Consider the following 18,934-nt stretch of genomic DNA (forward strand, 5'->3'; position numbering starts at 1 on the left):
ATCTCAAATGCAAAATGTCGGCAACAAAAAGAACCGCACCTCCAACGGCACAAGCGGCTTCCGCGCCGTCGAAGCGACCCCGACAAGAAAGCGACGAGCCCGGCGTTCATGTCATCTTTGTTGCCATCAGCCACCACAAAGATATCGGTAAAGAGGGCCCCGACTGCAGAATCCCCTGCGACCCAGCTCTTGGCTCATTCGAAGCGGGCGACGTCCTAGGCAGTTTGACGCCTGAAAGACTACAGGAACTGGAAGTCGATCTGGGTCCTGGACTTGTCAGCAACATCGGTCCCAAAGAGAAACAGAAATATGGTCTAATCGACTTGGCTGGTCGTATCGCAAGATCAAAAAAGTTCAAACCAAAGCTCATTCAGCCCTCCTGGAATGAACGCGTTGTCCTTCTCCATCAGCAGGTTGTCACTATGCTTTGGGCCGAAAGATCTCAACGCATGACGGTTGAGTACTGCACTCTCGGTTGGGTCATGAGCCTCATCAAGGAAGGAGGCAATTCTCTCGCCAATCAATTTTGCGATCACAATCGGCCGATTATATTCTACATTCCGCTTCACCCACGCGATTGGAGCCTGCATCCTGAAGTTCGTGGTCTTTATGAAGCCATAGATGCACTCCAGCATTTGTTTGACAACATCAGCGTTTTTCCGGCATACCATGAGAACTGGAATTACGGATACAAAGTCGCAGATGTCAAGGCATTGGATTCTGTCGCAGCGAAAGAGTCCACACCGGAACCATACCGTCATAGGCCCAAGACATGCTTGGTCACCGGACCCTGCGGACTTGATGAAATCCAGGGACCGCAATTCGTCAGGTTCGCGTTTAGTGATCGCGACGACTACATACATCATAGCACAGCCCCAAGCTATAACACGTTCATTCACAGCCAGCCCTATACGCAGGGATCCGCCATGAGAGTCATTCACCAGCAGTGCTTGTCCTCGGTCTCTGAATGGGGATATATACGCGTTTTTATGGTCGGCAATCAGATCATTGCCCGCAGCTTCTCCTCAAGCGACCAGCGAACAAAAGTACACAGCACATCGACTCTTCGTCACGATTGCCACTTCGACTTTCGCGCCGGTGGTTTTCGACATCCAGATCCGGACCCAGAAGTGACTGAGCGACAAGAAGCAAAGCTGGAGGAACTCGACAGCTTTTGCAAGTGGTGGCAACATCAACTGACGACGTATGATCCTGAACTCTTTGAGTCTCTCAAGGTTGGGTGCATCTTGAGAATTGGCCTCTCGGAAGCGAGTCTTGATGGGAAGTTCTTTATACTCTCGGTTCAACGATGGTATGCTTCTCACTTTTTCAGCATGGACTTGACAGCCAAGCCATTCGATCAGCTGTGCAAGGCATTTGGTGAGCAGTTTGCACGAGTTTATGGGTCCTTTGCTGCGACGGATGTACCGGATAATTGAAGGAATTGAAGGAGAGTTGGTTGATGGTTAGCGAGGGTGTTTCTTTGTAACTTCTGGCGTTTTCGACGCCAATACTGTTTGAGACCTTTGCTTTGACGAGTTATATTAGCCTTAGGGAGCTATACTTCGGTCCTTGACTACAGGTACCAGAATAAACTTATCAAAGAGCCCCTGACATTATCAAGTTATCCGACCATGTTTATCACTTGTCATCTATAACCGAAATTGTCCACAAATTGTTTTGCCTCCGCCGAGACTCCTCCAAGATATATGCGTAGCTGTCCCTAAGGAGCAAGAAAATACTGAACTTTAACATAAGATATTAAAATAAATTTAGCAAAAGATATCCTAAACTTAGTAAAAATATCCCAAGTTTATATAAGTTTACTTAAGTCTTTTTGTCATTTCGGATCATGGAAGGTCCTGAGATTTCTTTCCTCCCCTAGGATTTGTGGTTTTTGGCGGGTCATCCAATGCCCCGCATCCATGACTGGGGCCCTGTCTCGTTGCCCTCGGCATCGTCAATACAGCACTTTCCCAATGTAAACAACGTGATAGGCCTTCTTGGTTCAGAAACGGCATGACATTATTCCCGGTAAGTTTAATAAGGCTGATGCGTCTACTAAGTCCCAGGACCCTGGCATGATTGCCGCTACCCCAGGGATCGGCCGGGGACCCCCGGAGTCAATTGATGAGGTACCCTAGAGCTGGATTTGTGATTGAGCTGTCTCGGTCATTGTCGCTTCTGAAAGCGATATTTCTTGTGATGCAATATGATCTGATGTTTTTGGGTCGATGTAATCTGGATATTGTCTTGTCCAGCTGAGCATACCGTGGATCTTTGCCGTGAGCTCTAGAAAGGCCTTGTCGAGGTTGATGTAATCAGATATGCACGTGAAATGGTTCGCGACAGCAAACCAGTCAGAAAACGGTAATAAATCGTACGAGAACCATATCCGGTAAGAAGAGTCGGCAATCTATTCATCCAGAAGGTGGGAAAAGTTGGAGAAACAAAGATCCGCTTGGTGAGGAATCGGCATCTTGGTACGGCACCTGCGGGTAAGAATATTTCCCCCGGTTCGGATCTCTTACCCCAAGATTGTGCTAGAGGAGACGGACCAATAGAGAGGCAGTATTTGCAATGGTCATTCTGACGTGGAGAGCCGACTTGAATTGCCGCTACCGTTGGCGTCCATGATCCACGGCCCCGCCCCCTCCAAGTCTCCCGGCTACGAAAACGGCAAACAACAATTCATTTTCATACTTAACGGCGCGATCTCCACGTTCTGTCCCAAACGTCTTTTCCCTCATCATCACCCATCCCCAGATACCCCAGATCATTCCCCAGACACTTCCCTCCAATCATCATCAACAATGGCCTCCAACGGTACAAACGGCACCAACGGCGCCACGGCGCAATCAAAGTTCGACCCCAACTTCACAGACCATGTCATCGGCCTCATGAGCCCCGAGACCGACCCCCGCCAGCGCGTCATCCTCACTTCTCTCATTCGTCACATGCACGACTTCTGCAGAGAGGTCGAGCTCACTCAGGACGAGTGGATCATCGGCGTCAACTACATCAACTCTCTTGGCCAGGCCTACAAGAAGAACCGCAACGAGACATGGCGCGTCTGCGACATTCTCGGAATTGAGTCGTAAGTTCCCCAATCAATTGCGCCCGCCAGATCAATCGCTCACAATTGCAGCCTCGTCGATGAGATCAACCACAAGGTCGTCACCGAAGGCGGCAAGGCCCCTACATCCTCCAGCATTCTCGGCCCCTTCTGGTCTCCCGAGACCCCCTTCCGCGATCTCGGCGCCAGCGTCGTCCAAGACATGCCCAAGGATGGCCAACTCACATTCTTCCACGGCGTCATCCGCGACGTTGATACCGGAAAGGGAATCCCCAACGCCGTTTTCGACATGTGGCAAGCCAGCACCAACGGCAAATACGACGCCCACGACCCCGAGAACCAATCGCGCCACAACCTTCGCGGCAAGTTCCGCACCGACGCTGACGGAAAGTTCTGGTTCTACTGCCTCAAGCCCACAGAGTACGCCATCGACACATCTGGTCCCTCCGCCGAGCTCCTCAAGATCATGGGCCGTCATCCTTACCGCCCTGCTCACATTCACATCATGGTCACCCACGATGATTACCTCGGTGTCACTGCTCAGCTGTACCCCAACGACGATCCTTATCTCGAGACCGACACTGCTTGCGCTGTCAAGGACGATCTCCTCCTTGATTTCAAGCCTGTCAAGGATGAGCCTAAGGGCGCTGTTCTCGATGTCGAGTACAACGTCAACCTTGCTTCCAAGAAGTACAAGCCTGACAACACCATGTTGATGCAGAACGCCAACCAAGACAAGTTCTAGGCAAATTAAAAAAATAGAAAGAGAAGAAAAAAAAAACAGAACGAGGCATGAGGATGTATATACATAGCATTGAATGAGTGGACTTTAGCGTTTGATTCATGTATTCGATGACTACTATGGCACTAAATAGTAAGAGATGAAAACTACTGCATTCTAAAACCATTGGCTTCCCGTAAACTTTTGCTCCCTTCGGCTTGTGATCATGTACTTCCAATATGCCCACCTACAAATCGAGGGATGAGGATCAATGCTAACGCTTGTTTCATGACCACCAAACAGCCCGATGCTTTCACTGGGCGAGGTGACCTGAGCGGTCCAGGCATCATGGCCAACCAACTGAAAAGAGCATTCTCGATTTCACTGCGCTGCAAGTTTCGACCAAACAAAGATGTTTTCAATTTAGAATAGACTTTTATGAACGCAAAATAATAAGACTTCTCCGCGTTGAGGCTTCCTTGGAGTTCCTGTGTTGAAACTATAGCATCTCAAACTGCAAGTCAAATCAAATCACCCGAGTCATCATGCTCCTTCTAAAACCAGTATTGGCCACACTACCAATACCAAACGAAGGTAAGACTCGTATCATACGTAAAGGTGTAGCAAAGCCAGTGTAGCGCCGAATGACACTGATCCGATCTTTGATCGTCATGCGAACTTGGCGAGCATGGACGTCCAGACCGAGCAGATGAATCGGAGTACTGACTATCTGCGACGCAGCTGGCATAAACAGTTGAGCCATTTTAAGCCTTGCATCCTCGGACTGAAAAATGTTGGCAAACGGGGTGATCGACGCGAAGGGGAACTCGGCAAGCTTGGGAGCAATCATGGTAGGCAGGTTGAACGAAGCGTATATAGTCACCGCATCTCGCAGGGTAAACAGTGCATAGCTCAGCAGAGGAGTAGACATGCCACAAGACATTCTGGAAAAGTACGCGTCTTTGAATATACTCAGCCCTGAACTGACGGTCGTGGTAGCGGCGAACTTGGCGGGAGATGAGCAGACGATGGAGGGGTCACAGTCGTATTGGACGGCGTTGAAGGAATCGAACATGTTGGCGGTTGCGTAGGTTCCGAAGTAGACGAGGAATGGTATGAATAGAGAGGCAAATGTTGCCTTGGGCTTGGATGCCCACTTTCGCATGGAGGATTTGATGGACGTGTTGCTGGTTGCTTTGTTGAAGACAAGCCTGACGGCATTTGTTAGTATCCAAAGGACCTTGGGACAGTACATTAAGTTGAGGTATAAGCTGACACGGCACTTACTTATCAATGGCTGTCACCCAGGGAGTGACCAAAGCAGAAGCGAAAGCCGCAGCCGCAAGGTCAACAGCAAAGTACTGCAGTGTACAGCGCTGCTGCTCCCTAATACTCATAACATCCGTCATTTTGACAATCCAAAATCAAATGGAATCAATTGAGGATAATGGAAAAGCTGAAGAATCAGATTAGAAGGTCATTGAGTTCTAGGTTATGACTCTTATTATAGTCTACGGCATTTGATACCGAGACACCGAAACACCGTGAAACCAGCCATCTAGGGCGACCTATCACAAAACTTTGGCGTGCACAAGCGCTGAACTACCGCTGTAGGTGATATGGTGTAGTAGCACCCAGCCCGTCATCATCCGACAAGGCATTCCTCAACAAAATCACCCAATGCTTGCGATCATCACGAAAACGATCAAGTCGCAGGTCCAATAAGACCTCGCGTAAGCTCACCTTGTGGGTCGTCGCGGTGAGCGATGCGGCTGCGCTAAACTCGGCCGTCTTGCGTCGGGTTAACCAGGAGGTCTTGGTTGACTCACCTAGGTGACAATTACGCGGCAGGAATTCGGCTACGCTCGGGATTTGTTGAGACAACCGTGGTAGTGCACGGTAAGTTGGTGTCCAGACCGACATTCTGCTCTTATTCGGCTTCTGGATGACTCCGCGTTTCCCCACGTCGGCATAAGAATTGAGTTGAGTTGAGTTGAGCTGGCTTGTTGAAGCGCTAGAGCTAACCCCGGATTCATCTTCAGGGGCGGGGCACGGACCTTGTTGTCAGCCCTTTTCACCAACGTTGATCAGTTACGGGCTCTGGTGCTTGCGCACTCGAAGTGATGATCAAAGAAAAGGAGAATCTGTACTCCGTAGGAAAATCCATAGCAACGTGAATGAGCCCACTTTCACCCGCGATGAAGTTTAAAGTCTTTTTAGGGCTACTATACCTCTTGAGCTCAGTGCTAACCTATCCCAGTGCCTGTTGTTCTTCGCCCCTTCAACATGGCATATGTCTTAGAAGGGCTGGCTCTCCTTCCGTGACGCTTGCTTTTTCGACAATGTTATCCCCATAATGAGTTCTGTAGCTCGGCTTTAGACGGGTTATATGGTGTATATGTTTGAGACTAGTACCCGCTCCAACGTCAATCATAGTATAGGTCAATAGGTGCCACAGCCGACGATTCCCGTAATGGTCATCTTTGCCCTGCTGGTGATCTATCCAGTCTAGCAGCATCAAGTAATCCGGGAGAACAGTGCCCATGTTCTCGCGCTGAATGCCATATCACACCGACTATGGATCTTTGTTGATGCTGTGCAGTTCATCATCAATTTATTAGCTGAGCTGCCCCTCACGATTGGTTTGTCCATATCTTGGCCAAACCCCTGTAATTTGCTTCACCTAGCTTAATAACAACTCAGTTCGTTATAAAGCGTATTCGTAATCGGGTTCAAAACAGGCTGTCGGCGAATTGAGGATCATTGATGATCGAAATGTATATAACTGATGCTATCTGTATGCATAAAACCAAATATTTTGCTAAAACTCAAAGCATATGGTGATAAAATAACAAACTCGAAGAAGACATCTCATGAAAAGTAGGCATAAAACGCTCCATACCAACCAGAAGCGGCTGGGTACCTGAGCTATTGGTGGTACGAACGACGCATGTCATACAGACTCGGCAGTCGTTGAGACCTGCTTGCTAGCAGCCTCCGAGTCCAGGACCGCGCCCTGGTTTTCTTTGGGCACTTTGAAACCAAGGTGCTTGAGATAGCTACCCGGAAAGAAGACATTGTAGAGGAAGACGACGAGCAAGATGGGAAGAGTGTCAAAGACATATAAACTGTGGTATAATCGTTAGCTTGTGCAACGATGCAGGAAAAGCTTTACTTACTACCACTCTTTCTGGTGGGTAGTGCCGTCCTTGCCACCAGCGAAGTCAATCTCACGATAGATTGAACGGACCTAGTAGTGGTAAGTAAGCGAGGGGTGAATAAGCAGACTTTTTGACTTACAAGAATGAGGAGGCATGAGACGTTAACTACAATTAGTAGGGTCTGCCACTTCTTCACAATACCATGCTTCTCCTGATTGTCCTTGGCAAAGTCGGGGCTAAGCCGTCTCGCAGCGAAGTGGAATCGGATGGCGGAAACAGTAAAAAGACCGAAGCCAGCAATTTGAGTGCTCACACCGACAAGACCAAGTGTTTTGCCAAGGTTGAGCTTGTTCTTCGCATCAGGATCGGTTGGGTCGGTGCCTGCGATGAGAACTGCAGCGACGAGTTGGAGGAGAAGCGAGATGATATCGAAGCCAACAAAGAGAAGAGTAATGAAACGAGCTATTATCAAGTATTAGTATCTCTGTCACTTTCGCTGAGATGAATACTTACCAGGCACCCAGAGAAATCGAAGAGTTCTCGACTCCGGAGGAACAACCCAGAAGACAATTCTAGCGAAGATAACATAGATGACACCGGCCATCAAGACTGGAGGTAGGATCACAAGTGTGAATTGAAGGACGTATGGTCCTTTTTCTGTCGGCTTGGTAGCGGATACGGCTCGAGCTGCGTAGCCAATGACCTCCACTGCATCGACGGTTAATTGACAGACGTTACATTTGTCGAAATCTTGACTTACTCGCAATAGCAAGCAGCATGAAAAGCCATACCAAGGCCTTCTTCCGAATGATTTGCCAGAGCGTGATGCAGAAGCTCACTCCATAAAGGCCCGCGACGACTCCTGCCAATGGCTCAGAAGGATTGTAGAGATAGTAAGACTTGGGTGCGTCCATGATAGCGGGTTATTCGAGATAATGTTTGTAGCTGAAGAAATGAACTGTAATTGTGTGAATTGTCTCAAACTGCATCTTTAACCAGACCTTATATAAATCCAAGTTCTTCCAGACACTGCAACGGCAAATGCCGTGATGGCTTCAAATCAAGCTCTAGCCGATAAGCCACATCTGCACAACTGGAATTTTAGCACCGTAGCAATGCCACACAAACGCGTCAAAACTGGCAACGAATAAGCCACGCTGAATCCGCGTTCGTGCGTCCAACGCCATGGCTAGTAGCTAGCACCCAATCAGGAGCTAAGTTGCAGAACGCCAACGAAGCCAGTCATACGTGGCGCTCTCTTTAGAGACAAACGTCACTGGTCAGTTGTTACGTGGTATGCAACCACATCGAATCACAGTCTCCTTTCAGTGAAGCCATTCGAGCTTAAAATTGTAACGTCTCGAATCGTTATGGAGGCTTGGCTTAGGACCCTATTGTTGGGAGATTAGGGCTGAACAGCCTCAATAGCCACGTTGCTTTCCCTCGAATGGCATGCTTGAAATGATTTTAACACTAAGCGAGGTCTGAGGCGGCTGAAGCAGCTGAATGCCCGCCATGGTGGGCCTTCGAGATGATAAGAATCGAACACTTATAACATGGAGGTTTGTTAGATGACGCAACTTTTTACGAGCTCCAAGTAAGGTCTGGCGTAGGTAACCAGATAAAGGTAGGCAAACCGTCTTGAGATAATTCTAGGACGTTTCATCACTCGGCATCACGCATCTTCGTGGGGGCAGTCGATAAAGCTACTGTGCGATGACGCTGGAAGCTAGGTTCTAGACGCGAGCGAGAGGCGTTAAACTTTCTAGAAACAGCTCTTATGCAAGACAAGCACTGCTAATAGTCCTAAAAGATCTGAGGCTGATTGGGCTGAGCCATTGGGCCTAGATAATGGTGGTCTGAGACAAATGGAAACGAGAACTTGCTGCTAAAGACTCTGATGAACCGCTTTGCCCCTAACCATTGACAAATGAAAGCTCTTCCAAACCAGGTTCGTGGTCAATGTCCCAGATCTCTGGACTAAGGTCGCCAGGCTTACGAGTGTATCTCGCCCCGAAAGTCTCCTGAAGAGACTGAGGCACCGTCCAACCCTGTTCGGGATCACGAAGATACATCTTGAGGAGGTGCCTCTTCATACTTGCGTCACCGTCCTTGAACTTGCCGCGAGCATGAAAGACTGCCAAGTCGTTGATGAAGATCATGTCACCCCGAGCAATTGGCAAGGACATGGCGTTCTTTTGTGCGATGAACTGGACAGCGTCCAAAGCTCTCATCTGCTTCTGGCTTGGTGCTGGTAGCTCTGAGTTTCGCTTACGCTGCCAACCGAGGATAGGATAGCGAGAATATCGGAAGAGCACCGGTGGCATATTCTTAGGGCCTAAATTGGAGAGGAAGCACACCTTTCGTGGCGGTTGCAATGAATAAGATTTGAATCTAGTATCTTAGCATCGCGTATCTATAATTCGCAATAGAATTGGAAAAACTAACGAGTCCAGCACCCATGGCTCAGCGAGCGTATGGAGTACTTCGGGAGAGTGCGCGGCTAGCTCATTGTAGGCTTGCCATGAGCTACTCAAGATTGTTTGCCCGCCTTTTGGAGACATCTCTTGGTAGTAAAATGAGAGTACCTCGCAATGGTCCGTATGGAATGACTAACGAGGTTAAGTACAGCTCTCGACTCGACAGATGAGCGGGCGAAGCAACTTACCAGGGGGCCATCACTAAATGCTGGAGCCATGGATGCTGGCCCATCACTGCCATTTAGAACATTGACTACATGACCTGTGGTGACTTAGCATCAAGCGACTTCTTAGATTTCTAGACTAAGGAGGACATACCAACGGGCCGCTTGGCAAAAACGTCCACGAAACCTCGCTCTGGGCAGATATGAGCACTGATGCCCGCATGTAGAAGAACGTTCTGTCTGGCAGAATACTCTGATGGGTCTAGGCCACTGAGTATCTGGAACCCAGTTCCGTTATAGATATTATTCGAGAGATGCCTCAAACGTCGCGATAGATCGATGGGGAGTGGGAAGGTGGTGGTAGAAATCTGGGTAAGATCATGGGAGTTCTCTTCGGTAGAGTCAGCTCAGATCAATTGGACAGTCATAAAGACCTTTTGTTTGATGGAAACCAACCGTCAAAGGCTCTCACGGCGTTACAAATGGAAGCAATGTCTTGGTCAGAGAGCTTCACCTTCCACTGAGTCTCTTTGTCTTGGATGTCTTCGCCTCTCCAAGCCAGTGTTGAGTTCAAGGCCTTTGGGAAGCCATCAGGGACATTCGCTCCACACTCGTCCTTGTTGCTTTGGCCATCCCAAAAACGCCTGTGGTGTTCATCAGACGGGTAGTAAGACTCGCAAACGTCGCCCATGTTGATAGAGTTGGAGAAGAAGAATTGACGCAAGCCATCAGATCGATCTGCGAGCCGCTGTATAGATTACCGGAAGACTGTTGAACATGATCTCTTCCAAAAAACCACCGAGCGGGCACCAATGGGCTAACGACACGTGAGTGTCAGACATCTATTTCGAGCACAGCGTGCAGCGTTCACAATAAGGGCAGGCCGATGTGATTGATGTGGTACAGCTGCATGAGAACAATTGCCAAGACGTGAGAGTCCTCGCATGAGAGGTTGGGGTCGAGGAGGGGGCCCGGCGAGTCTTGACTGCCTCGGCGCCTAATGCCTTGGTAAAGAAGGAGAACGGTGAGCGGACTGAAACTGAGGCTGAAAGCTTTCAGGGTTTTGTTATTGAGAGATCGTACCGGGAATGCACCCCGATTCCGATGCCCATCACAAGCCGGTGAGTAAGTGAGGGACAGAATCAGGCTGGCGCTAAGTTTCAGCTGAAGCACGCCACATCACAATTCTGCAGGTTGAGCAGCGGTGGCATGCATAGGTCACGGTAGACTCCTCTTCGTGACCATGCAAGTCGTCCGGCGCCTATTATTGGTAGAGGAGGCCACTCGTATCTGATGATAGATTTTGAGGCTGTACGATGCTGGTATTGCTATTGATTTGATGCGGCCTGTTGGATGGCGACTGGGGTTGCGCAGCTCATTCGCAATCTGCGTCGAGGCAATGGCCAGACCTAAAAGCAGGCCCAGGCTTACCAGGGCCAAGTCCGCCTCAGAACGGAAGTTGATGCAAATGCAAAAAGAAACAAGAGAATGGGCTGAGCAGGCCGCAAGGGAGCCGGGGGATTGAAACTGCTGTACATAAATAATTCACTCAGAGCTCCCGGCAGCCACCAAGCCTTGCCATGCTTATAAGAAGCTTATACCTCGCCAAACCAAAAGCATCAAACAGGCTCAGCACATCATCATCGAAACACATCAAGACAACAACAGCCTTTCATCGAAGATGGGAAACGCCAACCAAGGACCCAGCCGGGGCCGGTCACCAGAGCAGAAACAGCGTAGAGTAAGTGAAATATCGGATCCACCGCCAACTCTCGCTGCGGCTGACATGCAGGTGAAAATGCAGCTTCGTGCAGTATTCGTCGAGTACCAGCCAACCAAAGACACGAGCAGCCGACTACGTCCATTCCATCACGGACGGGTGGTAGTGACGGAAGTGGGCCAGCATCTAAACAGAGAACCTCTCAATGCGCAATCCTCGGGTTTCGTCTACGACAGACATGACGGCGTGGTCATTGGCACAACCACCAAGGACAAGGTCTTAGCACAAAAGGACCCTCAGAAATACGAAGGCTTAGCCAATGGATGGCAATCCGTATACTACGGTTTTACCGATCATTCCTTTGAAGAAATTGAAAAGATTGGTACGAACCGAACCACAGTCTATCGCTGCAGGCTAAACGCTAGGCTAACGTCTATTGGCAGCAAATGAGCTGGTGCAAGACCAGGTAGATTCGAAAATTGGCTACAACATTGTCTTCAATCATTGTCACACCTTTGCAGAGGACCTTGCCCTCCGTATAGGGCATGCAACATCTGTCAAGAGCATTACCAAGTTCCCCATCAACTCTGCCAGCAGCCACCGACCATTTGCAGCATCCCAGATCACAAGGGTCTTTGACTATACTGATCCGGGAATAGAATACAAGAGCATTGCAGATGCGATGCGTGAGGGCCTGACCGATCAACCTACGGAACTAGATGAAGAAAGCGTCATGATCTCATCAGTGATGGGTATCCAAATGCCCTTGGAGAAGCCGACTAACGATAGTGTTGAGAGATCTGCTACCCAAGGGCGTGAGTCTGTCTCCTCAAGCCCTGGAACTTACTACGGGGATTCGGATACCTATGGGAGATCATTCCGGGATGAGCTACAGCCTGATTGGTACGCTCGTCCAAGAACACCAGAGAGTGTAGACAAGGTTGCTGAATCCGACGAAAAAGATGATCATCGAGAGGGCGATCCTCGTGAATCTGACAAGAAGGCTGATCATGGTGGAGAATCATGGCGTTTCGAGGCACCATTTTAAAGCCGCTCAGATGTTTTGTACTTAGCAATAATGTTGTTACACAACTAGTAGATTAGTGATCTAACCCTTCTCTTACCATGAAGCTAATGTACTTCATCACATTGCATATGCTCCGAAAATGGCCAGCGGCATATTTCTACCACTCAGTGCTTCGCTATGGCGTTTCGTGCCACAAAGCAAGCTGCAAGACAGCAAACCTGGAGCTTACAGGCATGCAGGTCTCAGAGTAGCGCTTATATCTCGATATCACTTATCAAACGCGTTTATTTTAGGTGTCAGTGCGTCATCACGATTCTGCTGTCTTGACCCTACCGAAGCTGGTATTCTCTACCTTCATTAACCAGGAAATCAAGCGACATGGATCAAGATCTAAAGGCATACACGCATCAGCCCTTGGCATCGCATGATTCGATCCGTATTTTGTACCTCCAGCCGGGATCTGGCGATAGCTTAATCCGCTGTACCTTGAAGGAAGTGCTGCTGGGTGAGGCAAAAGGTAAATATGAGGCAGTTTCTTATGTTTGGGGCCGTTCGGACATCACATCTACGATTATTTGCAATGGTGCTGCACTTCCGGTAACGACCAATCTCGAGCTGGGACTCCGAACGTTCCGGTTGGAAGACAGATCCAGATATCTCTGGGCTGATGCAGTATGTATCAACCAAAAGGATGAGGGGGAGAAAAGCCAGCAAGTTCGAAAAATGGACAAGATCTTTCGCGAAGCAGATCATGTTCTGTGTTGGCTTGGTAGAGATGACAATAACGTGGCCGAAGACTGCTTCCGTTTTATTCGCCATACCAGAATAGCGATGGAACGGGAGTTTCAGCCAGAATGGACCATGGATAATCTGATAAGTGACACAAAGCTAGTTGGAGTATCAAAGACTGCCAGAGAATGGGATTTTGTTGCTCAACTCTTCGAGATCTCTTGGTTCCAACGTGTCTGGTGAGTATCCACACAGAGTATGGCCTATTATCCAGGATATGCTAATGAAAATTGCAACAATAGGATTGTACAAGAAGCAGCACTTGCAAGAGCATGCTATCTGTGCTGGGGCATTCACCAAGTCCATTTCTACGAAGCGCTAAGCATTGCTAGCTGGTTGGCGTATTCCATCCACGCACCGTCTCTGAGGAAGGGGGCCAGAGTTGGAAAACTCATCAGTGATGTTTTCATAGACATCATGCATACGTTCGATAACCGACCAACCTGGAGAGACATGATTTTGTTTGACAAGATCCTGGAAGATCTTCATCCAGCTAAGAAACAGTTGTATGTGGACCTTTTGTTCTGTGCAAGGTCGCTCCGCGTTACGGACCAACGAGACGTGATTTACTCTTCCCTTGGAAGTCCCCTGGCTCATTCCGTCAACGGGGAGGTGATGGTCGCGCCGAATTACACTGAGCCATGGAAGCAACAGCAGATCAGGGCGGCAAAGGCTCTTCTGAGAAATCCACGAGAAGGACCCCACGTCCTTTCAATGATAGTCCATGACTCCATGGCGGAGCTTCTAGACGACGGGATTCCATCTTGGGTACCTCGGTGGAACACTTTTGACCAGAAGAGCACTTGCCCAGTGCCTCTCATTTCGACATATGAATATCGCCAAAAGCCTTTTCGAGCGAGTCTTGGAAGTCCCCTCTTCAACACGACCTTTCCATCACCAGATACTCTTTCCATAACGGGGTGGAAATATGATACCATCGCCTGGGTATCCTCGAAGCTTGAATTTGTCGATCTGGAAGAAGATCTCGAGGAGTGGAAGCCTTACCTGAGAGAAAAGAATACCCTTCCCATTGAATCAGTCTGGCTCCAGCTTCTCGAAAAGACTTCGATACCCCCGGAAGAGTTGATTGGACAATTCAGCTTGACCCTTGCACGTGGACGTCCAGCTTCTGACGATCATGTTGATGATCTGTTGTTGTACTGCGAGAGACTTCGAACCAAGGCGGGAACAGAGACAACCTCTCCTTTCCCTCCAAAGGTCTCTACCTCGGAGGTTCTGTCAATCGCTGAGCGCTCACTCCCGCGGTCGAGGGATCGGCGCCTCGCGATGACAACTCAAGGAAGAATGGCATTGGTTCCCTTGATCGCTGAGGCCAACGATGTTTGTTGTATCGTCCAAGGCATGGATGTCCCTATGGTGTTTCGTAAAGCTACAAACGGTACATACAAGTGTCTTGGAGAGACCTACTGCTCTGGAGTGATGGAAGGAGAACTATTGGGTCCCGAGTGTACTAACGAACCTGAGTGGACGGAGCTCCATATTCGTTGAAGATAACTCCCGAGCCAATCACTACATGTCTTTTGCACCCTTTTTACAGTAGGATGACAAAGAAAATTGAGAGACATAGTCAAAGTGAAAGTTACGCAGGCCTGGATGCCCCATGTGGGACGGCGGTGTAGTGATGTGGGGTAATAGATTAAAGCCCAAGTGCCATACATATGCAGTATCCAACCAAGCTCCGTGACTTTGGATGTACTCCAATCAAGAGCATCCATAATCTGCGGTGTACTTCCGCCCGATAACGTTGCGTAGGAAGCGGCTTGCCCCACAAGTGCCATGACGATATCCCGGGGCGTCATCTCCGCACACTTTGCCGAGTTGGGAATGTTGAAACGACCCGGTCCCGACGTGGCCGCCGGCCACAGCGAGGTTTGCCGTGTGCAGAAGAACGTGATTGACAATTCCTATGATTCTACGATATCGGAGACGCGGGGTGATTTACCAAGCCTGGATAAGCCTGCCTGAGACACTCACTTTATGCTGTCCCTTAAGATCTGGGGCCTCCGCATTCAACAAAGTTAATCGTAACCTTACTCATTTGCACCTTGTCCATCACTAAAATGACGACGGCTACTTATAAAGTTGCTGTTCTTACTGTATGTTACGTAGATGTTATTATGCCTGGCCTTGAACACTAACCCCAATAGTCATCACAGAACCACAATGCCAAGCCCACGTTTGAGATCAAGCAACTCTCAAGGCCTGTCCCCGGTCCAAATGAAGTCCTCATCCGCCTTTCGCTCACCAGTCTATGCGGCTCTGATCTAGGCATGGCTCTGGGTCATATGGGACCCGTGGGGAAGATCCTCGGTCATGAGGGCGTTGGCAAGGTCGCAGAGCTTGGCTCCAATATTGCTAACTTGGATCCCAGCGTTCAAATTGGCCAGAGAGTCGGAATAGCGTGGATCAGAGATATTTGTGGAACCTGCAACATGTGCGCTGATATTGCTAACGAGGGCGAGACGCGATGCGTTGAGGCTTTGCACTCTGCCAAAGCATATGACGGCACTTTTGCTGAATATACTCTTGTGCCGCTGCGTTACCTGGCGCGTATCCCATCAACCTTTGATGATATTCCCGACGAAGAGATCGCGCCTATTCTTTGCGGAGGTGTCACAGCTTACAAGGCTATCAAGAACTGCAACCTCACGCCAGGCCAATGGGTTGTCATCTCCGGCGCAGGTGGCGGTGTAGGAGCTCTAGGTGTTGCGTATGCTCACGCAATGGGCTATCGAGTCATTGCTGTTGACGCAGGTCCTGGGAAAGAAGAATACTGCAAGGCTCAGGGCGCTGAACATTATGTTGATGCTTTGTCTGGTGTAGATCCAGGAAAGCAAGTCAAGGATCTGACGGATGGTCAAGGAGCTAAGGCCGTCGTCGTCACCGCCACTGCTGCTGCTGCGTATCAGAAGGCGTTCGACATGCTGGGACCTTTCGGCACATTGATGTGCGTGTCGATTCTACCAGAAGAGGCCAAGATTTCCTTCCACCCACTCTGGTTCATTGATAATGGCTGGACTGTGAAAGGCTCGGCAGTGGGGACTAGGGCTGATATCCTTGAGGCTTTGCAATTTGTCAAGCGAAGACTTGTTATCCCCAAGATCAAGTGGGCCAACCTCGAAGATATTGAGGATCTGATGGAGCAGATGTCTAAAGGACAGGTAAGTTCAGAACCATAAAAGCCGCTATGACTAGCTAACACGAATGTAGTTGGAGGGAAAGTATGTTATGAAGCTGTAGAGTCGGGAGGCGGAGTGCGGAGTTAGGGAGAGCTGAGAATTTGTGTTTGTGGTTCGGAGGAACTATTGAAGGTCCTTCTGTACAATTGAATGAATACATGAGTAACCAAACTATTCTATTTATGTAATAGCGATGAATATTCCAGTAAGACAAAGGTATTTGTTCAATCAAGATCTTGACTCTTTGATCGCGGTTTACTTATCCATCACAGCCGAGAAAAGGACTTGAAATCAAAAGTCATAAACTCAAACGTTCTCATAGACTAAGTATAGCTAGCTTGAAATAACACACGCGCACATCAAGTCCACTTTCTCACAAATCGATAATATTTCTTCTACTGATCCTCGCCCTCCAGACTGATCTGGGGTCCAGTGAAAGTCTTTCGAAGACCACCAAACCAGAGTGCAGTGGTAAATACCAGGCCAACTGCCATAACTACGATAAGATAGTTCATTGAAGATGCCGTAACAGGCATGAAGGCAGGAAAACAAAAACTGACAGAGAACAATGCAACAAATAGTGTAGCCGCAGTGTTTACGGCATATCCTGCTTTGCCAAGTGAGAAAGATCTCTCAGGAAGGCAGCTACGCCCTCGAACAAGTAGCGCGGCCTGGGGAAGAGTGACAGTAATGTTGAGTGCAAAGAGTGTAAGGCCAATAAAGCTGTTATAAGCAGTGCTTGAAGCAACGTACAGAACTCCAATAATGATCTGCAGGGCAAGCATGACTGCAGTAGCTCGAACGGGACTGGCCCAGTTGAGATGTGACAGGAATGCTGAGAATGGGACACCTCCGTCTCTGGAGAAGGACCATATGGTTCGACCAGAGAAGATGAACAAGTTTAGAACAATATCGTAGAACATAACGATGTAATAGACAGACCAGATGGTGGTGGCAACTCTGTTGTTGAGAGCTTGGTTGTAGACCTCGAGAATAGGTACTGTCGACTCAATGATGGCATCGACATCCTTGATGGAGAACATAAGGGCGATAGTCCAGGCAACGACAGTGGAGATACCGAGGCCAATGGTCAAGAAAATAGCCCGAGGAACATTTTTACTTGGGTTTGGCACCTCTTCTGCCAAATGGGTAGGACCATCAACACCACTGTAGGCCCATAAGCAGGCAGTGATAGAGGTGATCATTGCCCAGCCATCTCCCCATCCACTGACGTTTTTGTAGTCCTTGAAGACAGTAGAAGCTGACTGCTTATGATCACTAACAGCAAGAAGAGTGACCATAGAAGCGATGAAACCGACTAAGGACAGCCAGAAGATGGTAGTAGTCAAGCGGCCGATGGCAGCAGGGAACCGGGAAGTGGCGGCAAAGGCAATAATACACAGTAGGATATGCATCAAATACGTATGCCAAGCCTGGATGTTATATGATGGGTGCCACAGTTGGACAAGATCTAGAACAGAACTGGCAGCGAAAAAGTTGCAAGACGCTGTCGCAGCCATCAGGTAGATAATGGAGATCCAACCAGTATAAAAAGCAGCAACGCGTCTGGTAGACGCGGGAAAGGCCATGAAGACGATGTGATACTGTCCACCAGCCGAAGGAAACGCTGAAGCCAATTCAGCGAAACCAATGTTGATGGTGGCCATGATGACGCCACCAGCGATCAAGCCATAGATGATCGAGGGTCCTCCACCACAAGCAAGCGGTATGGCAATGCCTGATGCAAAGGCCATCCAAGAATTGGTGGTGGTAAAGGCAAAAGCGAGGACAGAAAGAGGACTGTATCGCTTCTCAAGCTGTTCACCGCCGTGGAGGTGATGGGTGGCGAATGTCTTGCCAGCAGCTTGGGAGGGCGTCAAGGACGCATTGTCGGGAATTTCGTGTTTCTCGGTCATTTTGTCGATGTTCAGGCTCGAAGATCAAGGCGGGACGCGAGGATGAAGGTCCGGTGCTCCTGTTTTAGAAGGATGTTTGTGTATTGCTGGGGGCTTTTTGTGGTCATTCGCTACTGTCAGTGATGCCGTCGATATCTGGCGGCCGCGAAAAGTAAGGAGTCTGGGGAAAGAAGATAGGGGATTGGAAGACGTTGCCAGAGTGAGAGGAGGCGATATCGCATGGCTGCAGTCGCATTCTTAAGAGTAAACACGCTCCCATAGCCTAGTCTTGATCTGCACCACCAGGATAGGGCGCGGCACGACCTCCGTTGTCGCGTGGCACCTCCAATCTTTAGTCAAACTATATGACAATCGATAATCGCAATTTCTCGGTCATATCTCCCTCTTCTCAGTCGTCTTATCTCCAACTTCCGGGGTTTCTGGGGAACCTGGAGCGCGCGCAAAGATTAGGCGAACCTTGTCAGAGCCGAGGACGTGGTTCACTCTCATTTTAGAACCGCCCTTGTTATCAAGTCGGAGACTCTTACTCGATGACTCGGTAGATGTCGCCTGGTCTTTCCAAGTACAGTTTAGTCCAACGGAGGCGAATGGAGAGGTTACGACCGGTTAGTAGCCGGCTGGTGGGGACTACGTGCCGAAGTCCCGTGGAAATTGTGATAATGATTTTTTTACGGATATCA

At 49.1% G+C, this 18,934-nt stretch overlaps 9 protein-coding genes; 5 read left to right on the forward strand and 4 right to left on the reverse strand.

Moving 5' to 3' along the window:
- Positions 1–14: 14 nt before the first annotated feature.
- FFUJ_10803 (uncharacterized protein) lies at positions 15–1,439 on the forward strand (the record flags this gene model as incomplete). The annotated part of the gene is made up of 1 exon (XM_023569627.1): positions 15–1,439. The coding sequence occupies one exon, from the start codon at positions 15–17 to the stop codon at positions 1,437–1,439; it is 1,425 nt and encodes a 474-aa protein (XP_023436815.1).
- Positions 1,440–2,813: 1,374 nt separating this feature from the next.
- FFUJ_10804 (related to hydroxyquinol-1,2-dioxygenase) lies at positions 2,814–3,821 on the forward strand (the record flags this gene model as incomplete). XM_023569628.1 has 2 exons in its annotated part: positions 2,814–3,097; positions 3,149–3,821. The coding sequence occupies 2 exons, from the start codon at positions 2,814–2,816 to the stop codon at positions 3,819–3,821; spliced, it is 957 nt and encodes a 318-aa protein (XP_023436816.1).
- A 502-nt stretch (positions 3,822–4,323) lies between these two features.
- FFUJ_10805 (uncharacterized protein) lies at positions 4,324–5,206 on the reverse strand (the record flags this gene model as incomplete). XM_023569630.1 has 2 exons in its annotated part: positions 4,324–5,008; positions 5,085–5,206. The coding sequence occupies 2 exons, from the start codon at positions 5,204–5,206 to the stop codon at positions 4,324–4,326; spliced, it is 807 nt and encodes a 268-aa protein (XP_023436817.1).
- Positions 5,207–6,750: 1,544 nt separating this feature from the next.
- Positions 6,751–7,872, reverse strand: FFUJ_10806 (related to RTM1 protein; the record flags this gene model as incomplete). XM_023569631.1 has 5 exons in its annotated part: positions 6,751–6,925; positions 6,977–7,047; positions 7,098–7,420; positions 7,472–7,666; positions 7,719–7,872. 5 exons carry the CDS (start codon positions 7,870–7,872, stop codon positions 6,751–6,753), a joined length of 918 nt encoding a protein of 305 aa, XP_023436818.1.
- A 1,002-nt stretch (positions 7,873–8,874) lies between these two features.
- On the reverse strand, positions 8,875–10,293 carry FFUJ_10807 (uncharacterized protein; the record flags this gene model as incomplete). XM_023569632.1 has 5 exons in its annotated part: positions 8,875–9,352; positions 9,407–9,570; positions 9,627–9,700; positions 9,757–9,993; positions 10,059–10,293. The coding sequence occupies 5 exons, from the start codon at positions 10,291–10,293 to the stop codon at positions 8,875–8,877; spliced, it is 1,188 nt and encodes a 395-aa protein (XP_023436819.1).
- A 990-nt stretch (positions 10,294–11,283) lies between these two features.
- FFUJ_10808 (uncharacterized protein) lies at positions 11,284–12,370 on the forward strand (the record flags this gene model as incomplete). XM_023569633.1 has 3 exons in its annotated part: positions 11,284–11,343; positions 11,407–11,704; positions 11,766–12,370. The coding sequence occupies 3 exons, from the start codon at positions 11,284–11,286 to the stop codon at positions 12,368–12,370; spliced, it is 963 nt and encodes a 320-aa protein (XP_023436820.1).
- Positions 12,371–12,727: 357 nt separating this feature from the next.
- On the forward strand, positions 12,728–14,647 carry FFUJ_10809 (related to heterokaryon incompatibility protein (het-6OR allele); the record flags this gene model as incomplete). XM_023569634.1 has 2 exons in its annotated part: positions 12,728–13,317; positions 13,381–14,647. The coding sequence occupies 2 exons, from the start codon at positions 12,728–12,730 to the stop codon at positions 14,645–14,647; spliced, it is 1,857 nt and encodes a 618-aa protein (XP_023436821.1).
- Positions 14,648–15,219: 572 nt separating this feature from the next.
- On the forward strand, positions 15,220–16,399 carry FFUJ_10810 (alcohol dehydrogenase 1 family protein; the record flags this gene model as incomplete). XM_023569635.1 has 3 exons in its annotated part: positions 15,220–15,255; positions 15,307–16,320; positions 16,370–16,399. The coding sequence occupies 3 exons, from the start codon at positions 15,220–15,222 to the stop codon at positions 16,397–16,399; spliced, it is 1,080 nt and encodes a 359-aa protein (XP_023436822.1).
- Positions 16,400–16,733: 334 nt separating this feature from the next.
- FFUJ_10811 (related to HNM1-Choline permease) lies at positions 16,734–18,254 on the reverse strand (the record flags this gene model as incomplete). Its single annotated transcript, XM_023569636.1, has 1 exon — positions 16,734–18,254. One exon carries the CDS (start codon positions 18,252–18,254, stop codon positions 16,734–16,736), a length of 1,521 nt encoding a protein of 506 aa, XP_023436823.1.
- Positions 18,255–18,934: the final 680 nt, after the last annotated feature.

This window comes from Fusarium fujikuroi, chromosome FFUJ_chr10, assembly GCF_900079805.1.
Source record: "Fusarium fujikuroi IMI 58289 draft genome, chromosome FFUJ_chr10".
NCBI lineage: Eukaryota > Fungi > Ascomycota > Sordariomycetes > Hypocreales > Nectriaceae > Fusarium > Fusarium fujikuroi.